This window comes from Grampus griseus (assembly GCF_964374135.1).
Source record: "Grampus griseus genome assembly, chromosome: 19".
NCBI lineage: Eukaryota > Metazoa > Chordata > Mammalia > Artiodactyla > Delphinidae > Grampus > Grampus griseus.
In genome coordinates this window covers 39084233-39108014 of record NC_139013.1, presented here as the reverse complement: position 1 = coordinate 39108014, position 23782 = coordinate 39084233, and the positions used below count along the sequence as shown (strand labels likewise).

The 23782-nt window shown below is 52.7% G+C and overlaps 2 protein-coding genes across 2 annotated transcripts in view; one reads left to right on the top strand and one right to left on the bottom strand.

Annotated features, from left to right (window-relative positions):
• The window catches only part of CMTM4 (CKLF like MARVEL transmembrane domain containing 4), a gene marked incomplete at both ends in the record, with an annotated part of 58601 nt that extends 52861 nt beyond the window's left edge, over nucleotides 1-5740 (top strand). The window contains 2 exons of the mRNA XM_082676590.1: nucleotides 4395-4493; nucleotides 5576-5740. Of these exons, the coding sequence (XP_082532716.1) occupies nucleotides 4395-4493; nucleotides 5576-5740 (264 nt within the window). The remainder of the gene's footprint in view (nucleotides 1-4394; nucleotides 4494-5575) is intronic.
• An 8171-nt stretch (nucleotides 5741-13911) lies between these two features.
• On the bottom strand, nucleotides 13912-22387 carry CMTM3 (CKLF like MARVEL transmembrane domain containing 3). Its single transcript, XM_082677210.1, has 5 exons — nucleotides 22180-22387; nucleotides 18961-19116; nucleotides 17807-17902; nucleotides 17281-17401; nucleotides 13912-15277 (listed from the first exon to the last, which is right to left on the bottom strand). Exons 1-5 carry the CDS (start codon nucleotides 22324-22326, stop codon nucleotides 15249-15251), a joined length of 549 nt encoding a protein of 182 aa, XP_082533336.1. The 5' UTR covers nucleotides 22327-22387; the 3' UTR covers nucleotides 13912-15248.
• Nucleotides 22388-23782: the final 1395 nt, after the last annotated feature.

Below are 23782 nucleotides of genomic sequence, written 5' to 3'. Positions count from 1 at the left end.
TGCCTCTCCTTCTGTGCCTGGGGGTGGGTGGCGGGCTCTGAGACCACCTGCCCTCATGCAGGCTCCTCTCTTGGCGGCCGGTGCTGGGTGTATGCAGCACCGTGGAAAGTGTGGTCCGAGTGCAGGAGCCCAGGAGGAGGAGGCCTGGGCTGGTCACCTTGCCTGGTGGGGCCACTCCCATGGTGTTCATGTGGGGGACCAAGAGGAGATGGTTTTCCTGACAGAGTTCTCTCTGTGTTGTTCAAACTCTTTTAGGAGGAAAAATAAAAAGACAATTGGACTAGAAAAGTTGTCAGTTGCAAACTCAGATGGTTTTGTCCTGGCATCGAAAACTAAGAAAAAAGCTCTAAAACCTCAAGATACTGGAGGCATTTTGTCAGTTTTTGGTGACAGATTTTAATGTCTCAGCTCTTTTTAAGATGAAGTCTGTGTTATCCATAAGAAAATGCTTACAGAGTTGTGCTCTAAACTGATAGTGTAATGAACAGGTAGCGCAAGAGAACCTCACAAACCGCCCCCCCACCAACTCACACACAGGCTCCATGGGGGCAAGGGCATTGTTGTGGGGCGAGGTACGTTGGAAACCCAGGTCCCCGGGAGTTTCTAAGGCCACAATAAATACTTTCTGAGGGAGGGGCTGGACCGGGCTGTGAATGAAACCATGCTGGTGATCCTGTTTGACAAAGAAGCAGCTGCTAGGATGGTTAAGACCCAGGGGCGGCACTTCCGTGGCGGTCCAGTGGTTAAGAATCCGCCTTCTAATGCAGAGGATGCAGGTTTGATCCCTGGTCGGGGAACTAAGATCCCACATGCTGCGGGGCAAGAGCCCGCATGCCGCAACTAAGACCCAATGCAGCCAAAAAAAAAAAAAAAAAAAAATCAAAAAACCCCACTGGCTTTAAGTTAGGCCAACCTGTCTGCATTCAAGTCCAAGGTGGATCTTAAGAGCTGGGTATGACCCTGGGCAAGTCACTTAGAGCCCCAAGTTGAGATGATAATATTTTTCTTACAGGGCTGTTTTAAGAATGAAATGAGACAGTGTGTATATAGGCTCCAAAGCAGTGGGTGCTGTTGCCAGTATGAGAAATATTAACCTTACTGTGAGTCAGAGGCCCTTGGTGTCTGTCAGCCACATCATTCTCCTGTAAACTTCCACCAGCTTTGACTTCACTCCCTTAATTCTGTCTTACCTACTTATTTGACAGCCATAAATCTGTTAGAAGACTTTATACTTCACTATATTATATAACATAGGCATTTATAACCATTAGCTTGTAATAATTTATAATGGAGTGTAATCTGCAAAAATACTGAATCACTGTACTGTACACCTGAAACTAATATAATATTGTAAATCAACTACATTTCAATTTAAAAAAAAAGGATCACTGGGAATTCCCTGGCAGTCCAGTGGTTAGGACTCTGCGCTTTCACTGCCACGAGCCCAGGTTCAATTCCTAGTTGGGGAACTAAGATTCCACAAGCTGTGTGGCGCAGCCAAAAAAATAATCAGTTAGTTAGGTAATTAATTAATTAAAACAGGATCACAGATCACCATAACAGCAGCAAAAAAGACTTCATACTTCAGAGTTCTGACTAATTCACACTGGCCTTTATCTTACCTCCAGAAATACCTATTTGTTGAGCTTTCTTAAATCCTGATTTTTCTATTTTAACCGTGAAAGACTTTCACTGGTTGACAACCACATTTTTGGGGTTATATCGAAGTGCATCTTTTTCACTGGAAAGTTAACATCCCTCCTGTCCTTTCGGATGGTGTTGGCTAGGGCCGATGACCGGGTGGTGATGTGGTCACTTGAGAACACTTTCTGTCCTTTGGGATCCTTTGCAGGATTTCCACCCTTTTAGAGCAGGTGAAGGTGTCTGCTTATCCAACAAAAGAGTATGTAAGTTTCATGGACTCGAGGAGATGGTACTTACTGATGGGAGCCCAGGTCATCTGTTCTCAGGGACGGGAGCAAAAGTGATTTCTTAGAGCTGATCCGGCTGGAATCATCACAGTGGGTTGGCCTTGGGTGTGTGTGTTTCCCTAACAAGGTGGTAGGAGTATTCTTGACCCCAAGAGAGCCAGTTGATGAGTGACGTAGGGTGTGATTGGTATAGATTTAGAAAACTGGGCCATTTCGGGAGATAAGTTGACTCACATATGCATGAAAAATGGTACATAAGGAGGACAATGCAAAGTATATATTTTATACAAGCATTATTTGATGCAATCAGAAAGAGTGTGTTAATATCAGCTTTTTTGTTTGTTTTTTTTAGTGACTCTATGGGACTTATTCTGTGATGTGTGTTTTTCTCTGTATATTGGGAGCTCACAGGCCCATGTGTTCTACCTGTGTTCACCTTGATTGGTGCCCCTGGCCTCCTCTGCCACCCCGTCCCTCTCTCCTTCCATCCTCTTCCTACCATTGACCCCGGGCGCTCCCACTCTCCTTAGCCGGCACTCAGAGCCCTCAAGCCCTGTAAGCGCAGCCAAACTTTTTAAAGCAGACGGAGGTCCGCACACGCCTTCTCTACTTCGCTGCGTCCTGCTCTCTTGTCTCAGCGTTTATCGTCAAATACAGCATATTCAGAAAAACTTGTAAAAGTAAATGTACAGTTTAGTGAAGAATGATAAAAGACTGTGTAGCCATAACATGGGTCAACAGATAGGATAGTGTCAACACCCCAAAAAGCCTTCCCTGTGTCCTTCCCGAACAGGAGGACTGCCTCTTCCCCTCCCCCATCCACTCCCCTGACTTTGTCCTTGAAAGTCCTCTGGTCAGCATCACTGGGGGCCTCTGTTCTCCTGGATCCTATGGTTGCTCCCCAGCCCTCCCCGCCGCCCCCAACCGTTTCAGCGCCGGAATACGCTCAGCTCAGTCCCTCCTGCCCTACTCTCTCCTCTTGCCTCTGATGACACCACAATCTCAGTCTCTCTTCTTTCTCTTTGGTGTTCCTTCTTAGTGGCCTCTGTGGCCCCTGCTCCTCCCACAGATGTCTCCCGACCTGAGAACCCAGGCTGGGTGCTGTGGTGAGTTGAGAACAGTCCCCCAGAAGGGCCACTTGCAGAGTTCTGAGGCTTTCGCCACGACTCATTGTGTAGTGTTTTCTGACACCACTTTTGACACCAAGTATGTGGTTTTTTCTGACACCAAATCTGTGTAGTTTTTCCACACTGAGTACTTCTCTAATTCTCCAAGACCAACTGGGTGTCCAGCAATTCAATTCTGTTCTGACACTAACTCCCAGAGTTAGTGCAGACCCCACAGGTTAAAGGGCTCAGTCCCGTGAGACTGCCCCCGATGGGGTCCCAGGTGACCTGCACTTCTGCTTGGCCAGCTGCAGATTCAGGAGTTCCCACAAGCCCCTCCTCAGGTTCGATACTTTTCTAGAACAACTTAAAGAACTTGGAAAAGTGCTTTATTTATGATTTCTGGCTTGTTCTAAAGGATACAACTCAGGAGTAGCCAAAAGGAAGAGATGCATAGGGCAGGATCCAGAGGAGTCTCTGTCCCCATGGAGTTGGGGGGCAGCACCCTCTTGGCACGTGGAACCCCGTCACGTCATTCAGGCTTTTATGGAGATTTCATTACGTAGGCGTGGTTGATTAAAATCTTTGGCCATTTGGAGGTTGAACTCAATCTCCAGCCCCTCTCCCGCCCACAGGGGCGTGGAGCTGAAAGTTCCAACACTCTAATCACCTGGCTGGTTTTTCTGATAACCAACCCCCATCCAGAAATTATCTAGGGGCTTGAGAGTCACTTCATTAGCATAAACTCCAGGACGGTTGAAAGGGCCTCGTTAAGAATGACAAAAGATGGGGCTTCCCTGGTGGGCGGTGGTTGAGAGTCTGCCTGGGGGTCATGGGTTTGAGCCCTAGTCTGGGAGGATCCCACATGCCACGGAGCACCTGGGCCTGTGAGCCACAACTACTGAGCCTGCGCGTCTGGAGCTTGTCCGCAACAAGAGAGGCCGCAACAGTGAGAGGCCCATGCACCGCAATGAAGAGTGGCCCCCGCTCGCCACAACTAGAGAAAGCCCTCGCACAGAAACGAAGATGCAACACAGCAAAAATAAATTAATTAATTAATAAACTCCTACCCCCAACATCATCTAAAAAAACATAAAAAATAAAAAAAGAAATGGTAACATGACGTGGTTGGTTAAAATGTGGATTTTGCTGTGGTGATATATCAAATAGCATCATTAACTGTTATCCTCTTTGCCTTCCTCTGTGTGACCAATACCCGTGGGCCATCAAGACTAAAATATGGAGGCAGCAGAGAGGCGGGGTGTTGTGCTTTTTATTTTGAAAGTTCTTCAGTTGCGTTTAGGGCAAGGCATGAAATGCTTCTTTTCAAGTGATTTTATTTTGTCTTATTCTTTAGGATTTGGTCAACACTGGACTCAGCACTTTCTTTTTCTTTATTGCTTCCATTGTACTGGCTGCTTTAAACCACAAAACCGGAGCAGAAATTGCTGCCGTGGTAAGTGAACTCAACGGGTTGAAACAGGGCTGATTTGTACACTTTCTGTGCCTTGCTCCTCTGGTCCCCTGGCCTGTGTCCTACTCCTTCTCCTTTAGCTTTTTCTTTGCTAATGATACTGTTACTGGGCCAACGGAGGTCCCAGTTCCTTCAGTGCTGCGGTTCTTAAAGTGTGGTCCCTGGAACAGCAGCCTCAGCATCACCCGAGAACGTGTTAGAAATGCCCTTCTCAGCCTCCCCCAGAGCTGCCGAGTCAGAAACGTGTTTTAACAAGCTCTCAGATGCACACTCAGGTTTGCGAACTCCTGCTTTAGTCTCTTCCCAGTGGAGCCCTGGATGTCTGTTAGTGGTGTTGCTTTTAAGGGCCTTCCCTGCCGAGATGGGGTGTTAATGAAGCAGATGCCTGCCGTCGGGGTGGGGTTGGGGAGGATGGGGCCAGACAATGTAAGAGTTTCTCCCTCTGTGTTCTGCATCTCCTTATTGTTTTGTATTTGCAAAGAATATGTAGCACTTTTGTAATTGGGGGGGGGATGGTTAAAAGGTTTATTAAAAATGCTAAACTGTTAGCTCTCCAAGGTTTTAGTCAGTAGATTCATCAGGCATTATCTTATCATTAAAACTCCACTGCTTCTCACCCTGGAGCTGCCCACCCAGAGCTGCCCAGGTGAGTGGCAGCTGGATAGCAGGTGGGGGCTGGGGGCTGTGATTTGGAACGTCAGGTCTTGCGGTTTGATTTGGGGCTCACACAGCGAGACCCTGATTTTTCATCTCATGGTGTTTCACCTACATTGTATTTTCCTCCGAGTACCAGTGTCATGAAGGTCTGTGAAAGAGGCACTTCTGTGATCTGTTTCCTTGTAGAACCCCTTCTGCTGGAGACTAATTGCTTTAAAAGAGACCTTAGGCTGCCTTTCTGTGGGTCACACGACTATGAACTTGGCCATGACAAGCTGAACATTCAGCGGGGCTGCGTGTTGGGGTTACAGCTGGGAGAGCTGCTGCAGCTCGGCTCATTGTAAGCTGCCCAGAGACCCCTCAGACGGCTGACGTGCCCGTGGACTAACTGGGCTTGTGTCTCGTAGATATTTGGCTTCTTGGCAACCGCGGCGCACGCGGTGAGCGCGTTCCTGGCCGCGCAGAAGTGGAGAGTCAGCCTCCGCCAGCAGAGCGCCAGTGACTACATCCGCGCCCGCACGGAGTCCAGAGACGTGGACAGCCGGCCCGAGATCCAGCGCCTGGACACGTGAGGACGCGCCAGAGTCCTCTTCCCTCTGCTCCTCGTGCCCGTCCTTTCAATCAAGTTTTTCTGTCCCTCATCACGTCAGATTTTCATGTGACTAAGTTGAATTTTGTCCTCCTCGGTAAAAGTTCATTTTGGGAAAGGGTTTTCACAGTGGCCCTCGTGGCGGGTGCCTGAGGCAGGGAGTCCCGTGCCCAGCTGTTCAGAAAGAGGTGGGCGGGACAGGTCCCCAGATCCTCTGGTTTGGTGGCCCTGGGAGCCGCTGGCCTCACAGGCTGCCATGTCCACTTCACTGTCCCTGAGCACAGGCTTCACGTCTGACTCTGAGCCACCTGTCATATGTATTTGTGACAAGTCAGGACTTTGGATTAAATGGGGGCTGCTAGGAGTGGGGGGGAAAAATCAAGGAATGAAGGTACATGGTTGGAACAGTCGGTGAGCAGTGATTCAGGGGCAGCTCCCATAGCTGCCCCAGGTCAGCTTTAGTCTCGCTGCCAGGATCCCCCTCTCCCCGTTGTTTTCCATGCCCGGGGCATCGAGACACCAGCACAAGCCTGGAAAGCCACGTGAGACACTGAGGGTCTTGGCGGTGGGTGTGCTGGCGGAGCTTTTCGCTGGGTCTGGGGTTTGAGGCGGGTGGGAAAAGCTGGCATCCCCTTGGCACAGTGCCGCGGCACTGCTGACCTGTGGGAGGGTCACCATTTGTTTCCTGCCCTGCTGAGAAATCCCTTGACGCTTCCTCAGATGAATCACCTCCCTGAATCTCAGATTCTCCTCCAGGAATGTGGGGACCATCTTTTTTCCAGTTTCCTCCCTTTCCTGAATACTTTGAGGCTGGACTGCAGATGCTCTGTCATTTTACCTTCCCAGGTAAAAGCCATGAAAGAAACACAGTCCATTCCCCCAGCCCGAAACCTTGCCCATTTGCTGGCATCATGGACCACAGGTGGGGACACACCTCTGTTTTAGGGGTGTGCACTGATTGTCAAATGCCTGAGAAGAGTTCTAGAGTGATTCTGAGTAGATCTGTCTAGGATTTGAAAATACTTGAATCTGCACCATGACACACCCTTTCACTGATGTTTCAGAGGAACGGTCGTCCCTGTGCCTCAGGGTCGTAACCATGAATGTCGATCTTGGAATCTGTAGGGGAAAGTTCCAGTTATGTAAGGTTTTGAACTGATTCTCGATAAAGTGACGATTATTGTGGTGACTGAGTTAAATGAGCCCCTACGATGCTGTAGTTTTTTATTTTTTTTCTGTTGGAGACTAATTGTATCTTTTATGGAAAAATTGTTTTAACGTGTCAGGTTTTCACTCTGAACTGTTTTTAATGTTTACAAACCTCACTCTAGCTCTAATATTTTGTGTTTCTCCCTGACCGAGGAAAAAAACGCTTACTGCTGGTGGGAAGATTTTGCATTAACGTGGAGAGTCCCCAGGATCTTGTCCTAGTGAGTGTTTACAGCTTCAGCAGCGTGCGGTGTAACGAGAGAGAGGGTCTGGGTCTGGGGGTGGGGCGAGCAGAGCCTGTGTGAGAAATGTCCAGCTGTGCACACATGGCATCACGTTCTGCAGAGCAGAGCAGCGTCTGATTTCCCCGCGCGGGTGGATTGATCAGGTAGCACTGCTTGCCTGGGGATTCCGCAGGAAACGGTACTGTGCTGTCTCTGAAGGGTCGGGGTTAGGGCTCCCTGAACTGAACATCCCATACAATCCCAGTTCTGCCGCAGCTCCTTTCCAGGGCCGTGACCCAGGTCACCTGTTCAAACCCCTGGTCTGCTCAGGGGCCTTGGGCTGCAGGTGCAGACCCAGCTCATCAGGCGGTAATTCCCCTCCCTCTGTTCCCGCAGAGGGCAGCCAGGCCTGGTCACAGCGGGTCTGACGGAGCCCTCTTCCCGTGGATGTTGTGAGGCCGTACAAACCATGCTTCACAAACTCCATACCTATTATGTGTAGTGATTTTTGAGGAGATTATGACATCTGGATTTTATCTGTTCATTTTATATATTTATTTTGCATTTGTTGAGTGTATATGCTTAGTCAAAATGGGGCTTCTCTCCCTTTGAGAGTTCCATTTAAAAACAGGGTCACAAAGACTCAGCCTTGCATTAAATGGGGCCCACTTAGAAGGACCACCCTGAACTGTATCAGAAACCTCCTGCTGGGACTTATGTTACTTGGCCTCAATAAAAAAGCCGCCTTTGAAGTGAGATTGAAAAATAGAAGACTGTTCAGGCAGGGTTGTTGCCCCAATTTTCCCAAGTCACTTCAGTAAAACCAGTTTATCATCTGGTTGAAAGGAGCCTATTGGCCTCCTGAGGATGTGTTGTCAGCTGCAAGGAACGGTTCTGAAGCCCATCGCAGTTGTAAACGCTGATAGATGATAAAAAGTGGTGACACCTTGTGCTATAGGCCACTTAGGAATTATTGAATAATTTGCATCTTAGTGTTAGAATCTTGGAATTATTTATTCCCCTTTAACTATTTAATGTCCTTTGTGCCATGAGACTCTCCCATGGTTTTTGTAAATATATTTCTTTATATTTAATAAGCTCCCACTACAACCAGAAGTGGCCAGGTATGCAAATTGGTGTGATGCAGAGTCATAAGTCCTGTCACGCGTGGCAGTGTGGTGAGAAGGAAGGAATATGGTTGTCCAGTGTGAATGGAAAGACGCCTGCATTTTCCGTATGTTGTCTGTGTGTACAAACAAGACAATCTAGATTTGGGGGGCTTAAAAGGACTGTTTTTTGCAGACTGAAGGAAGCTTATTTTTGCATTTAATAGTTCCAATATGGACCCATGTCAGTTTGGTTTGGGGCATTTTTGAGGCTGAGGCAATCTTAGTGTTTCTCAGTTTTCTGGTGGGATGATATTGGCTTTCATAGTTGGTGCCAGACTTGTGTATGTTTGAATTTGTTCCTGGAGACTGGATGGTTGAAACCCTCAAGCATTTGGTGGAAACTCTGGTGGTTTTAGATGGATGCAAACACTGACGTCTTCAGAGAAAGTTTATCCTGGCATCAATTTGGTCGATGCGGTATTTTTTCTTTTCTCTGATTCTCCTTTAGCCTCCCTTCACACTGCTGAAGGCACGGGGTGGGGCGGGGGGAAGTACCTTTTCCCTTTCATACAGGGAGATTCTAATCACGAGAGCCTAAAGATACTTGTTGGCTCCATATAAAGCCAGGGAAAGACAAAGCCAGTTACAGATTAAAATCTCACAACAGAAGTTCCATTTAAAGCAAAGAAAATAGATTTTCACTCTACAGCAACAGTCGTCCAAGAGATTCCCTTTGTCCACAGAAAGGCAAGAATGTAGTAGCCTGCCCAGTCCCAATGGCCATGTCTTCCATGGCAACTTGAACCAAGATGCCAGCGTGGATGAAGCCCGGCCTGGCCCCAGGGAAGCCAAGGACACAGCCTGGTTCTGAGGGCTCGGCTCTGGAAGGTGGATGCCACCCCCTGCCCTTCGGGCACCATCACTGCCCTTTGGCTAAAGGCTCATGCCCATGGGCAGGCATGGAGTGTGTCCGACCCCACCCTGTGTCGGATGCTTCTGGAGAGAGCTTTGTGACTCAGTTGAAAACTTTCCTACTCTTTTAAAGTTTGCAGTTTCATCTGCCTTTCTTCGAAGGTTTCTTAGTGATTCAATCTTGGGTTAAGCCACATGCGGCCTCTGAGGAGATGAAGCACTAACCCTTTTGTCTGCACGTGTATGTGAATTCTTGCTTGCAGCGAATGACCCTTGAATATCCCCTCCCAGTTTCATGTGTGTGTGGCCCAAGCTCACCTTTTCTTGTTGACTCGCATGTGCTGTTTGGGAAGAAACCCACGTGTTTAAGAGGCGGACCAAGTTCCTAATCTCGGGCTGTACAAGATGTTCTGTGGGTCGTTCTTAGAATCTGTCCTAACGGATGAATAAAGTGTGGAGACAACGTGCGGCCCCTGTAGTGATTCTGGGAGGCCGTGACGACTGAAGTGGGTCCCGTTGTGCCATCCATGTTCAAAACAAAGCAACCATGAAGTCTTTGTGCCAGTGCCAGATTTTCATTTTCTCCACCTCTGGTTTACAGGAAAATATGACGTTACACAGGTAGCAAAAGGTGAAAACACCTTCTAGGCTGCTGCCGATTGACTGTCTCAAGTGAAATAAAAAGTTGCTTCCTGCTCCAGCGACTGCCATTAGCGTGTGAGGTCTCCAGACAGTTTTCTGGCTCCTAGTGAAGTTCGCAGAACTCAGGGGCTCCCTCTTATTTCATCAGCAACCATTCCCAGGACCAGCTAGGTGACAGCCGGTGAAGTGGGAGCAGGGGCGGGTCTGGGAGGGGAGAGGGAGGAGGGGGAGGCTCAGAATGTCTGCCGTGGGCCTGTCAAGAGCACTGGACGTGGTTACCCACCCAGGATGCTTCCTGCCCTCTTTGGAAAAGCGAGGTCTTGTGTTCTGGAGCCCACCGGAGAGCAGGAGCCAGCGTGGGGAACAGCGTGCCTTGGCGCCGGGCTCTTGGTGTGAGTTTGGGGACTCACAGGTCTGGACAGGTGACTCGGATTCTGATTTGGGTGCCCCTCAGAGAGGACGCAGGCCTGACACCGCCTGCCGTGGCTTTGTAAACGCTCCTGGCTCTTTATGAAATCTCCTGTTTCTTCTCTTCTCAGCAGATATCTCTGAAATCATAACTGTCGGTTGAGAAAGTCATTTGAAATATCTGGCTCTTTACATCTCTTTTATTTAGAAACTGTCTCTGAAAGAAAATACCCTCGATATCTGTTAGATCTAGAAGAATTTTCTTCTCAAAGTTGAATGTTTGTTTAACTTTTCTTCACACCAGTAAATGGCATTTATATACTTTTAGGCTTGACACAGAGGGGTGGGTTCTGATATAGTTTCCCTTCGTTTGGTCTAGATTCTTTTTCCATTTGGATATAATTTCTCAACCTTGGGGATTTATTTTTTCCTTTCTAGTTTTGATTATTCTATAAACGTAAAAGTAAAGAAAAAAAATTACCCGTAAGTCCGCTGAGTAAATCAGTGGCGACTTGCCTAGAATAAAGTTTAGTTTATGGGTCCTTGAATCGTCTCTCTTTTTCACAGGGTTAGTCTGTTGTCTAGTTTTTATGCCAAGACTTTAATTTGGGTGACTTGCTATCTAGACACCCTGGAGTGTTGTGTTTTCTTTGGGATGCATTCTACACAAGGCCGAGAGCCTTCATTAAGGGGTTAATAGCCTGGACTCTAGTGAGCTACATCAGAACTTCATGGTTCTAATTTAGAGTAGGAACTTGTCTCAAATGACCTTCATCAGCTTTGTTGGTGGGATTAGGGAGAGGCCCAAAGTTTCTTTTCATAACTGCACCTCAGAGGAGAGAACGCGTGACACAATTGATCTGACAGTGGTTTGTACGGGTTTCAGTAGTAGCCTGGAACTATCCAATCTGAGTCGTCTTTGGAGGACACTGCTGAAACCCGGTAGGAAGCACCCCTTTTATCAGGAAAGCCACCTGAAGGGACGGTCAGGAAACGAGGACAGCATGGGGGCCTGGTGTCCACGCAGGCAGGGCCGGGTCTGTCTGCTTCCCTTCGTGGGCCGTTTTGCTTTCCTGCATGTTCCAGAATGGTTTTGCAAGTTTCAACTCTGTTCTCCTTTCTGCAGATGTGAGGAAGGCAGATACTCAGTGCTTGGAGGGAGAACTGGCTGGTCCAAGGGTTCCTGGGGGAGCGGGAGGGCAGGATGCCTGTGCCGCCTCCCGGGACTGGCCCAGGCCGCTAAGGCCTCTCGCCTGCTTCCAACTGTCACTCTGTAACCCGTTTAAAACCGAGTTTTCAAATCCTGCCTCATGATGAAACTGACGTATGTGGATAAAACCAGTGCTTTTCATAACTTGATTCTGATGTAGTTTCCTCTAAAAGAATGCTAGGGGTCGAAACTATTTGTATATGTTGAAATTTGTAGGGGTTCAGGAACCCGTGGCAAAAACACTTAACTATTTATTACAGGTATGACTGTATTTTTTCTTTTCCCAAAGTAGGTAATTATGTCTTGTGTATTTTAAGACAAATAATAATCACTTCACCTTTGGTGCCTTCCGTGTGTCAGTCACATGAACACTCTTGTCAATCATGGAATTGAAGAAAAAAAAGATGTACATTTAGTTAAACAAGATAACACTATTTTTGTAGCATGATTTTAGATTTTGTCCTTTTAATATTGCTTCCAGCAATGTTGGTTTTGAGGTTTGGTCGTTTTCCCTTTAAACTTCATTATATATCTTAAAAAAGAAGAAAAAAACCCCCCAACCCCCCGGCTTTTCCTGTCTTGTTTTCTGCTGCTTTCTCCCCAACATCTCGTTTCTGCTTATTTAAACAGTCTGAGAGTAAGAATATATTTCTGTGAAATAGTTATTAATCAGTATAACTGCATTTGGCATTTTTTAACCCCTTTTTCAGTTTGAACAGCCACTGCTCATCTCAAACAGTAAGAGGAAAGTGGTTCCATAAAAAAAGAACAGAACATTCTCGGTGCTCTGACTTCCCCTTCTTTGGGTCTAAAACGGTGAAAAAAGCCCTTTCTCTGGCTGGTGTCTGTCTTCCGGATCAGCTCAGGCCGCCGTCCTCCGCCTTGGCCAGCCTCCCTCTGCCCGCGTGAGACGTGCTGGGGGGCGGGGGGGGGGAATCTCTGCTGGTCTCGGGCTCACCTTCCACTTGGATCTCAGATTGGTTTGTGGATGCCCTGGGTAGGTTCCGTGGCCCTTCCTGGTTTCCCGCCCAAACGTAATAGATCCCCTGCTGTGACAAGCTTGATGAAATTAAGACACAGAGGACGGTGCCGGCTGCTCTTTTTGCTTTCCCACCCCTGCAGGACTGAGTTATGTCTGGTCAAGAAAAGTCTTGAGTAAACTCGCTGAGCCCATTTAAAATGAAGGAATGGATTTATTAAAACATACAACTGTAGCTTTTGTGTGTGTGTGTGCGTCGCTTTGAAGGGTCGGAATGTGTCATTTTCTAACAAAGGAAGTCGAGTCAGATGGCTGATAATTCCCATGTGATTACTCGGTACTTGGCCCAGTGATACTTGGGAGAGGGGCAATGTTAATTTAACAACTACTACACTTTGCTTCTTAAAAGTCTATTTCCTTTAACAGTGTAGACACAGCTGCGGGGCGACCTGAGGTGACGCCTGGTTGGCAAACTTTGGTTTACGCTGTTGGTAGGTCAGAGCTCCCATCCTGGCTTTTGAAGCTGGTGTGGATGCCCTGGGGTGGGCACCACCCGGCTCCCACAGGCTCCCACGTTTGACTCTATTCATTTGGAGTGGTTTGGGGGCCCCAAAGCCTTTGTTCCTGTTTGTTTGTCCCTGACAGCAGACAAAGCCTCGTGCTGCCCTCAGTTTTCCCTCTTTATTTCTTTTGAAGGACCAATTTTTCATGGTACTTGTCCTGATTGTTTTCATAGTGTTCAAATCTGTATTTTTGTATGTAGAGGGAAATAATTTTCTCAACACTAATCGCTAATAAATACTGTATTAAATTGTCATGAAGGAGTTCTTGTTTAATAAACGGACATGTAAAAACAGTGCCATCTCTTTCTTCGCTCTGCCTTGCCTCCCGCCCCTTCAAAGGCTGTGGCCCGGATCCTGAAACAGGCCCGTAGGGCGGGGGTTGAACACAGCCACAGTTGGGGGTGAGGACTCTGCAGTGTCGCTGTCCACAGGCAGCTTGGCTGGGCCTGGCTGGGCCTGGCGAGGTGGGGCCACACCCACAGGCCCGTTGGCTTCTGCACAGTCGACTTTCATACGTGTTTTCAGAACACACTGTGTGTGAAAGTTGGGGCAGAATGCCTCGATCCTTTTCCATCGCCGGGGCCAAAGCACTGACTTACCACGGGACGTGAGCCTGATGCGTGGGTGAGACCCTGGGCCTCTTGCGAGGACCTGGGCAAGTCACCGAACCTTCCATCAGTTTCCTGAACTGTGAAAGAGGATTGTGTGAGGTGTAGAGTAAACGTGCCGACGCCTAGCAGGGGCCTGGTGGGGAACAAGTGCGCGTGCATCACTGCTGTAACCTGGAGCTGCCAGGATCTACACAGCGCGTGGGACCACTCTGCTGACGCACGACACCCGGCAGCGTTGCTCCGGGTGTGTAAGGTTTTTTTCAAACACACACACTCCAAGCGGGAAGTCAGTCTGATTTAATCCATTATGGCTTTTTTCAGGGTAGGAGATTCACATGCAAGAGAAGAACAAAGATTACAAATGTCCAAAACATGAGTCCAGAGCTCTGGCTCGTTCACAAGGCCTCTTGGGTCACAGGAAATGCCATGTAAGAAGCTGCTTTTGTGTAAAAAAAAAAAAATTATAAAGTTACAAAATCCCATTGAAGATACATGCACAGCATAATAAGGTCCTTAGGTGAACACAGAAGGCACGTCTCGCCCCTCGTGAGGGTCAGGTGTTCAGAAGCACATTGTCCTGAGGGCCCGAGAGCCTCTGGCCTGCTGACGGCCCAAGGAAAGACAGGGTTTGGCTGGGCCTGCCCAGCTGCCCTGGGGGCTGTCACTGCCACTTTGTCGTGTGGAGCCCTCGATCTCTTGGACCTGGTAAGCTAGTCTACGAGCTCTTCTTGAAACAGTCTTAGACCCAGAATAGGCATGTCATCTGAAGAAGATATGGTCTCCAAGGGTGTAAAGTATCACTCATGGGCACTGGGACCCACTCTCTCCTAGATCACACAGCAAAGGCCAGTTTTCTCCCTGCTTCAAGAATGAAGAGGGGGACTTCCCTGGCGGTGCAGTGGTTGAGAGTCCGCCTGCCGATGCAGGGGACACGGGTTCGTGCCCCGGTCCGGGAAGATCCCACATGCCACGGAGCGGCTGGTCCCGTGAGCCATGGCCGCTGAGCCTGCGCGTCCGGAGCCTGTTGCTCCGCAACGGGAGAGGCCACAACAGTGAGAGGCCCACGTAACGCAAAAAAAAAAAAAAAAAAAGAATGAAGAGGGAACTGTTGCTCCTTGAACAAAAGAATCTTGGAAGCGTCGTTCTCAACAAAATGCCTGCCGTGAGCAGGGGCACCAGATGCAGACAGAAGCCGCTGGGGCCCAGGGATGGCCCTCTGCCGGTTTCTGTCTTGTCTCTCCCCCACACTCACCACAGCATGACGTGCTTCCTGCAGTGGTATAACAAGGCTCTATCTGCTTTGTCCCCTTGTGCTGATTTTTGGCAGAGGTTCAAGGGCTTAAGGTCTGTGGGACAGAAATGAGAAGTGGTGGAACGACGCCCTCACGAAGAGAGAGGCTGGAGAGTGCTAAGCGCCAAGGGGTGTCATCGTGTATGCCAGGCTCAGGAACGTCACCCTGGGGCTGTGAGGAGGCCTGCTCCGTCAGCAACTCCCGCTGCTGTGCGGGAAGTCACAGCCTCCCTCCCAACATGCACGGTCCCCTGGCCACACTCCGGCCAGCACGGTCAGGAGGTGCAGGAGCGGAGGCCTGCGTGGCTCAGGCTGCCAGGGCAGGTCGGGTCTTCAGTCGGAGTCAGAGTCGGAATTCTCTTCTGAAAGGAAAGCAAAGAGGATGCCTGGCAGGAGTTTCGGGGCCAGCGGTGCCTGGGAGCCATCTCCGGGGAGGCACTGTCAGCTGGAACCCGGGGCTCAGGCCGCTCCTGCAGCTGATGGTGCCGTGGGTGGCGTCTGCTTGGCGCGAGGACCATCGAGTGCTTGGGAGCCTCTGGGTGCAGTCGAATGGAGGTGGGGAGCCCAGATGCCCCTTGCTCTGGGGCTCCAGGCCCTCCCAAATCTGCCTGGGCCGTTCTTACCTGGAGGTGTCAGGGTTGTATATCTGCCCCCCAACCCGCAGTTCAGCAGGTCAAAATGGGGCTAGCTATTGCCCAAGACACTAAAACATACTGGAAAATCAGGAAGCTTCTATTTAGCCATTTCATAGTTTCAGTCTCCCCTGCCCCAGGAGTTTCAATGTCACTTGCCTGGGGACAGCAGGCACTCAGTGGAGAGATGCCAACTCCAAGGCGGGGCCTACAGGCCCCTCAAAAGCCCCCCCTTGTCCTTCTGTCCAGCCACATGTCACTGCTGATCCTCACTGGACACAACCACCTGTTCCAGAGAAACACCTCACCTGCCCTTTATACTCTGTTGTCTTCCCTCCACCTGTCCCATTTTTTTCTGCCTGCACACTCCTATACATCCATCAAAACCCAGCAATGGGGTCACCTCCACAGCCTCCTAGCTGGCACATAGGGTGGGTGCTCCCTCAGCTGCTTCATCCCTACCTCTGTTAGCTCTCGTTGTGCTGTTATGGTTGACATCTACTCTGGGCTCCTCGTGCCCCGTTTGTGCCGTGTGTGTACATCACCACTTTGTCTCTGGATCTAATTCCTGTCTGGGCTGAATTCCCTGAGGGCAGGTAGTTGGCCTTGCCCGTCTGCACATCCCTAGGGCCCAGCGCATGGCAGCCTCTGTAGGTGTCTGGATCAACAGAGGCTGACAGAAGGGCCGCGAGGGATCATGGGACACCAGGCTGGGGGAGTTTGGTGCTGAGCCAAACATCCGATTTACTCAGTTGCAGGGAGCTGACACCTGCTTCTCCATTTAAAGCCTGCCTGGGGGTGTGGAGAGGAAGGGGCAGGTAAATGGCCTGGGCCCTCCGTCCCGGGTCAGCTCCTGGGCTTCCCAGCATTTCTGTGCTGGAGCCTCCACCGCCCCTGTAACTCCTGCCCCCTGGGCAGGGACCTCCACCTCGTCTGGTGGCCTCCCCGGGCGGGACAGCCCTGGGCTGTGACTGAGGAGGGCCTGAGGGAGATCACAAGCTCCAAACCAGCTTGGAGCTTGGATGCACCCCTGTAGGGCCCCAGCTGGGCACATGCACCCCGAGGATGCGACACGTTGGTATGGCTGCTGTCACGGATGGAAAAACCAGCCGTCTAACTTGCAGGGGTTTTTTGTTTTTGTTTTTTAAATCAGGTAACGGCACAACAGCCATTCTGAGCTGAAGGATGGCTTGAGGGACCAAAAAGTCTGTGGCACTTTCTTTGGGTCTAAAAAGTGAAACAAGCCCGAGCTTGACTGTGTTTGCCTGGGTGCTGCGGATAAGCATGAGAGCTTGGTTCGCTGGCCCTTAAGCTGGGGGTAGGCGAGACTGGGGAGCGGGGGCGCTGCTGTGGGACAGGCGGCCACGCTGCAGCCCAGTGGACGGCGTCCAGGGAGTTGAAGGCGAGTGACTGGCCGCGCTGAGGGCTCGTCAGGGAAGGTTTCATGAGGAGGAGGTGCCGGGCGTGCCCTCAGCTTGCCCTTCCTGGAAAGGCTGAGGCCCTGGGGAATCCTGTGCTCCCCAGAGGGGACCGGCGGGCTTTATGATCAGTGCCGCATGAAGGGATAGGAGAACCAGGCTGTGAAAACACTTCCTGCCCATGGGGAGAGAGGAAATGCTCTTACCCCAGCCTCAAACTAGCCGAGTATCCCCAGGGGAGAGCAGGGCCCCTGCATCAACCGTTCCAGGTGATGCGCTGGGTTCCCTGGTGGGACCCACAGGGTGGCTACCTACCTTCTGCCTTGTCAGCTGCGGTCTCACCTGCGGAGTCCCCTTGTTTGAGGAATTTGGCCACATCGTTAAAGATCAGGTAGAAGTCAATTGCAAACACGATGGTGGCAAAGAAGCCAAACACCTGTGGGATACAGGGGACAGGGAGGATGGGACGTGTCATCAGGAGCTGGGAGCCTGGGAATGGGGGGGGGGCAGCCGGAGCAGCCGCTGCCCCATCCTCATAGCTTTGTTTTTATCTGCTTGGATAAGTAGCTCAGATTGGCGGACACAGACCCCTCCCGTTAATGACAGATAGAAAAACGAGCTGTTAACTTGGTTTGGCAAACAGCCTTTTTGAACACTGGGCAGAGTAAATCTCCAATAAGAGGACAGTGGAGTCGCTGAGATCCACGTCAAAGTCCAAGGTACCGAGGCAGTGGCAGAATATGCCCAAGAAGCTAAGAGGGGCACCCACTTAGGAGTGGGGTGAACTTGAGTGGGGCATCACTGGGCATCGCCCCCTCCCAGGGGTAGAGTGGCTACTCACTCCGGCTGCTTTGGAAGCTCCGTCCGAGTATTTGGCCACAGCTGTGATGGAGATGGCGAAGTAGATGAGGGCCGCTGTGACACAGCGTAGGAAGTCCTGGGGAGAGAGGGGCATGGTCACAGCGCCGTGAGCTCCCTGGAGTGGGGCACAGCATGGGAAGAGGGCCGCTGGGAGCCGAGGCAGGGGAGAGGGGCTCAGAAAGGCACTGTGTGCCAAGAACAGGGCCGGAATCCCACCGTCAGAGGAGGATGGGCCTGGCAGCCTGGACACATGCGGCCCCCAGGTCCAGCGTCCATGGCGCTCCCGCTCTTCCTGGCCCCACCTGCACTCCCTGGTCCTCCCCCAACCTCCACCCCGCCCCTGCCCAGTGGCCCCCTGTAGGCTGCCGTCCTCTGCCAGGTGGACAACAGGGTACGGACCAGGCTGCAGCTCTCCCTGTGGGTTGGCCCAGATGCAGACTTCCCCGTTTGGCGGGCAGGGAGAAGTTGGAAATCTTGTCACTGCTCCCTCTGGCTCTCCAATAGGGAGATCTGGCCCCGGACCTTGCTTTGCCACATACTTGTGGCAGATCATTTATGTATCATGGTTTCTGTCTACTGGTCCCTAAAATGGGGACAGGGGGTGCAGCCCATCAGGAAGAACGCTGGGTATGAAGTCAGGAGACCAGAGTTCAAGTGCAGCCTTTGCTGTACCTTCTCTCTTACCCATTTCATACAGCAAAGTCCGGGATGGGGTTCTGGGCCCTCCCAGGTGATAAAAAGAGTTGTCAGGCGGCTGAGATCTGGGTAAGCCCTGCAAGTCCTCAGTTAACCTGCCCTGCCCCGTGTGGAAATGGCTAGAATTCCTGCGGCTAAGACTCATGCCGATGGGCCCAGTTGGGAACACCAGCGCCACCTGATGGCGAGGGGGGAGGATGCCGTCTGGGGTTCGTAGCCTCACAGAGGGACACTGGAGGCCCTGGAGGCACGGCAACCTGCCCTGGGTCATGTGGCTGCCGTGCGGTGGGGCCTGGATCATCCGAGGCCAGGCCTACCCACCAGGCTCAACCAACTGCAAACGCCCCCTCCAGTGCATTGAAGAAAGGGTGAGGGCCGAAATGCACAACTCTCCGTGATAGCCGGTCAACCCCTTCCTCCCGGGGCCCCAGCCCTCACCATCATGGGCCAGCACAAGCCCTGCCACTTGTCGTTCAGCTGCATGGCATCAGCAAAGAGGAAGCAGAGGGCCAGCAGGAACTCCAGCAGGGGCGCCGTGAGGAAGGCGGATGCTGAGGACGCCACATAGCAGACGAAGGTGATGAAAGAGAGACCCTGGGAGGTGGTGGAGGGAGAAGTCAGAGCCTGTGCACAGCCCCTCCCTGCAGGCAGGACTAGAGGAGGCTCCAGCAGGTGAAGTGACCTGCCCAGTCCTGCAGATGCAGGATTAGAACTCCATCAGACGCACACCCGTGCTGCCCCCAGTGCCTCTGGGCATGGCTCTGCATCCTGACCTCAGGCCAGCTCCCTGCCGGGACCCAGTCAGGAAGCCCCAGCCTCTCCTGTGTCCAGCCCCCCAGGAAGCTGCCTCCTGGGGCTGTGCCACTCCCACCCACCCCAGAGGCTCTACGGCAGAATCCACCAACTCAGATGGTGCCCAACGGGAAAATCAAACCCAAGCCATCTCAAAGGCAGTCCACTAAGCAGGAGCCAGTTTCAGAAAATTACACCCAAGATTTGTGCTTGAATGAAAAATTTACCTGAAAAACTACACAAATGTGGTGCTTTAGTTAATGATACACATGCTGAAGTATTCAGAGTTGAAAGGTACTGATGTCTGCAATTTACTTTGAATGCATCAAAAAATAAAACGTTTTGATGGACAGATAGATATGTGATAAAGCAAATAGTATACCCTAGGTGGTGGGTATATGGGGTTTTTTCTTGGTATATTTGCAAATTTTCACAATAAGGCGAAAACATCCAGGAGAGGGAGTGGTGACACTGACACTTCATGCCCTGCTGCATCATTTGTTCAGCCTTTGTGAAAGGTGGGGTGAACTGTAATGAGGAACTGATTAAGAATTAAAGTGTTTTCTGCAGCCCTGTCCACACACTGTGGGCGGCAACTGATGAGTGAGGATGCCGAGGCCCCTGGTTAGTTCTGCAGACCCGTGTGCTCTGAAGAGCAGACGGGGATGACGGGGCTGTTCACTGGACCAGTGCCTGCTGAGGCTTGTGGGGCCTCCTCAGCTCCTCACCACCACCCAGGCACCAGGTGCCCTGCACAGCCCACTTTGCAGATGAGAAGAGTGAGGTTCAGGGAGATGAAGTGGTGTGCTCAGTGTCATACAGCTAAGAAGAGGGCATCAGAATTTGAACTCTGGCTTGGCTGACTCCACATCTGGAGTTCTTAAGCAACACTGCCCTGTGGTTGCTGGCCTTTATCTGTCCTGGTTTTGGTCACTCTGGCTGGGTTTGAGCAGGTCCATGGCTGAGTAGCTCAGAGTGGGCCAGGGGGCTATGTGGGGATGACACCCAGATGCCCTACAGGAGGCCCTGTGGTAGCTTCAGACAAATGAGCTGAAGAGCACCCGTATCTGGTCTGAACATGACAATGGAGGTAGCTGAGCCCAACTTGAACAGATGGGAAACTAAGGCGTAGAGATGGGCTGAGAGGCTGCTAGGGCCTCCCAGGAAGGCAAGGCCACAGGACTCTGGCCTGGCCTGGCCCTATCCTCTACTTCCTCTGCCAAAGGCTGTTCTGTCCCTCCTTTTCCTGTCCCCTACCCCCAAAGCCTGATTCTGGGGATCCCTCTCTCGATTCTGTTTCCTCAGTCCCTGATTCCTGGTGGCAACTTCCTCCCCCTTCCTGCCCATGTCAGCCTCCCCACTTGCTTGGGCCTGGGGGCAGCCAGAGGTGACCTGAGGGGGCAGGAGTGACCTCCAGTGGCTCCCCTTGCGTCTTCAGTGCCCACTCCTCATCCGTCCCTCCTCCGCACTTAATCCTCCTAGACCTAGATTCTTGGCGCCCAGCTTTGCCGAGGGCCTCCTCTAGGCTCTGGCCAGCATCCCCCCCACCCATGAGGTGGGCCTGAGTGGGGTGTGGTTGGGGTCCCCTCAGGGGATGGTGGATTCAAGGCTTCTCCAAAAAAGTGGCTCCCATCAATCTCCAAAGTGGGGCTGCGTGGCCAACCAGGAGGCAACTCCCTGGAGTGTGAGCTGCGAGTCCTGGACCGTGATGCCTCCTCTGGGAGTCTGGCAGGTGCCAGGCTGGTGACCTCTGGGCTGACCCCAGAGGCAGAGGAGGTGGTAGGACGGCCTCCTGCTATCAGCTCTGGGTGGTACAAAGGAGAGGCTGCAGCAGAACCCTCCTCTCTCTGATCCCTGCTGTCCCCTGGCCCTCAACTGACCCATGTCAAATCCCCTAGAGGCTCGGGCCTCAGCTTTCTTGTCTGCAAAGTGGGAGTAATGACAGATTATCAAATTGCTGGAGATCTAAGTAACAAGTGCTCCACTCTTATCCCGCCTCCCCTCCGCTTGGCCTCTTCCTCCCCTTCCCTCCACAGAGGCCCAGCACCAAACCCCAACCCCACAGGCTGACAGTGCAGGAGTTTTCCGAGTGTCCCGAGGACAAAGGCCTCTTGACGGGCCTGGGGTGGGGGGCGGGGGCGGGAAGGAGGAAGGAGCTCAGCGGGGGCGGGACGGCTGGATCCTAGCGAGGGAGGGGAGGAGGGGGATGAAGTCACCCTGCTGGGCCGCCCCTCAGCAGCCTGGGTGGGGGTGGGCTCCCTGCGCGCCCCCCACTGTGTGGCCCGGGCCTCACCCAATCCCGGGGGTCCCCCCTCCCAGCTGGCTGGACTCCACTCTGGCTTCCGCCGTGCAGCTCGAGGCCCGGTCGGTCCTCCCTGAGCCCAAGAAAGCGGGCCAGGGAGCAGAGAAACGACCTGGGGTTCGCGAACGGCCGATTCCTCCTAGGCCCGGCCCGGGCGTGGCGAGAGGCTATGCGGAGCGGGGTGCCCCCGATGGAGGCCAGAAGATGCGGGGACGCAGCCCGTTCCAGAGGCCCAGAGAGGGCGGAGGCGCCGGAGGTCACACAGCGCTGGGCCGAGCTCCCAGGGGCCCGGCCGCCGCGTCGGGGGCCTCCTCCCCAAGCTTCCCTGCGGCTCCCGCCTCGCCTCCGACCCGCGGCTGAGCTTCAGCGAGCCCGTCCCAAACCGCGGAAGTTTGCCGATCTCAGCCCAACTTCGCGGGGCTGCGAGGGGCACCGGCCGGGCGGGGCGCCAGGACCCGGCCGTACAGAAGGCGGCGCCCCTAGCCCTACGCCCGGGAGCTGCAGGCGGGAGCTGCCGCAGGGGTCTCCGCGCCGCCGGGAGGGGGCCAGGGGCCCGCACTCACCGTCTCCGCCAGCAGGAGGCGGCCTTTGAGCGAGCAGAGGAAGGCGCGCGCCGGCAGGAGGGCGCGGAGCCCGGGAAGGGCCGCGTGGGGCTGGGAGCGGCCGGCAGGCTCGCGGTCTGGGTCGGGCTCCGGGTCTGGGGGCCACATGGCGGCGGCGGCGGCCGCGGCTCGGCCTCGCTCCCCTTTACTCTGCGTACAGGAGGGAAACGGAAACCCTCACTGTGCGGAAGGAGGATCGAGCCAGACCAGTTGGGCGCGGGGGCTCATCCCGCCCCGCCCCGCCCCGCCCCGCCCGCGCTCCGCCCCTCCTCGCTTCTTGCCCTCTCCTGCCCTTTCCTCCCCTCTTCGCCTCCCTCCCTCTCCCCTCCTCCCCCCTCCTGCCCCCTCCTCTCCTCTCCCCCCGCTCCTCTCCTCTCTCCCCTCTTCCGCCCGCCTTCCTCCTCTTCCCCTCTCCTCCTCCCCCTCGGACTTTGGCTGTCGGGGCTGCTTAGGCCCTCGCTGGTCCGACTGGCAGTGATGCTGGCTTGGGGCTTCCTCAGGCTCACCCCCGCATTCTCCCCTCACCCTTGTCCTGGCGGCTGGAGACCTTTTTATTGCCGCCCCCCGTCGGAGCTCCCACCCATCTCTCCTTGCCCAGAAGATTGTCTGCATTCGCTGTCTCCAGTCTAGCTTCCTGCCCTAGCTCGCGTCGGGCATCCAGGAACCTAGGCCTTCAAACAGCGAGACCTCTCTGTTGTCTTCCTGCGGCTTTCACCCCACTGTCAGCTCCCTGCCCCACTTCCTCTCTCTTTCTCCCCTGACCACCCTTCCCATCTTTGGCCAGCCCAGCCTCCTGCGGCCTCTTTGTTGTCTGCCCCAGCCCTGGGTTCGGCACCACCCCCATCTTCATCCCAGGAGGACTCCCAGATAGAGACCTCGGAGCCCCAGCCCTTACACAACACACACATGTCTCCAGGGCGTCTGGAGTTCAGTGTGACCAATACCCAGCCCATGACATTCTCACTATGCCTGAGCCTCTGCCAAGGGCACTGCCATCTGCCCTTCCACCCCCAAGAGCCAGAAACCTGGGGATTGGCCTCGTTCTCCCTGACCCCACCCTCACCTTCACCCCCCATCTATCACCAAGGCCCACACATCTTCGCCTCCTAAAGCTTTCTTAGATCTCTGTCCATCTCATCACCACATTCTCCATTAGATCTCAGACCACTGCTGTCTCCTTCCTGGACTGTTGTGATGGTGTCTTTAGGAGGCCTCTCTGCTTCCTCTCTTGGCAGCCAGAGGGATGCTTAAATCATCAGTCACAGTCACCTCCATTCTCCTCACCTGGAAAAACCTTGGGAGCTTCCATCTTGCTCAGGGTCTGGGTATAGAGAGTAAAAACAGCCCCTTGCTATCCTTTCCTCTGTCTCTCCCACCTGTAGAGCTTCTTATCTCCTCCATGCTCCCTCTTGCCACAGGGCCTTTGTACATGCTGATCCCTCTACCTGGAATGCTCTTTCTCCACCGTGTTATCTGATTAACTCCTCCTTTTCTTCTGTGATCATACTGCATTGTCACTTTCTCAGAGGAGACTTCCCCAACCTTTCCAGCTAGGTAAGAGACA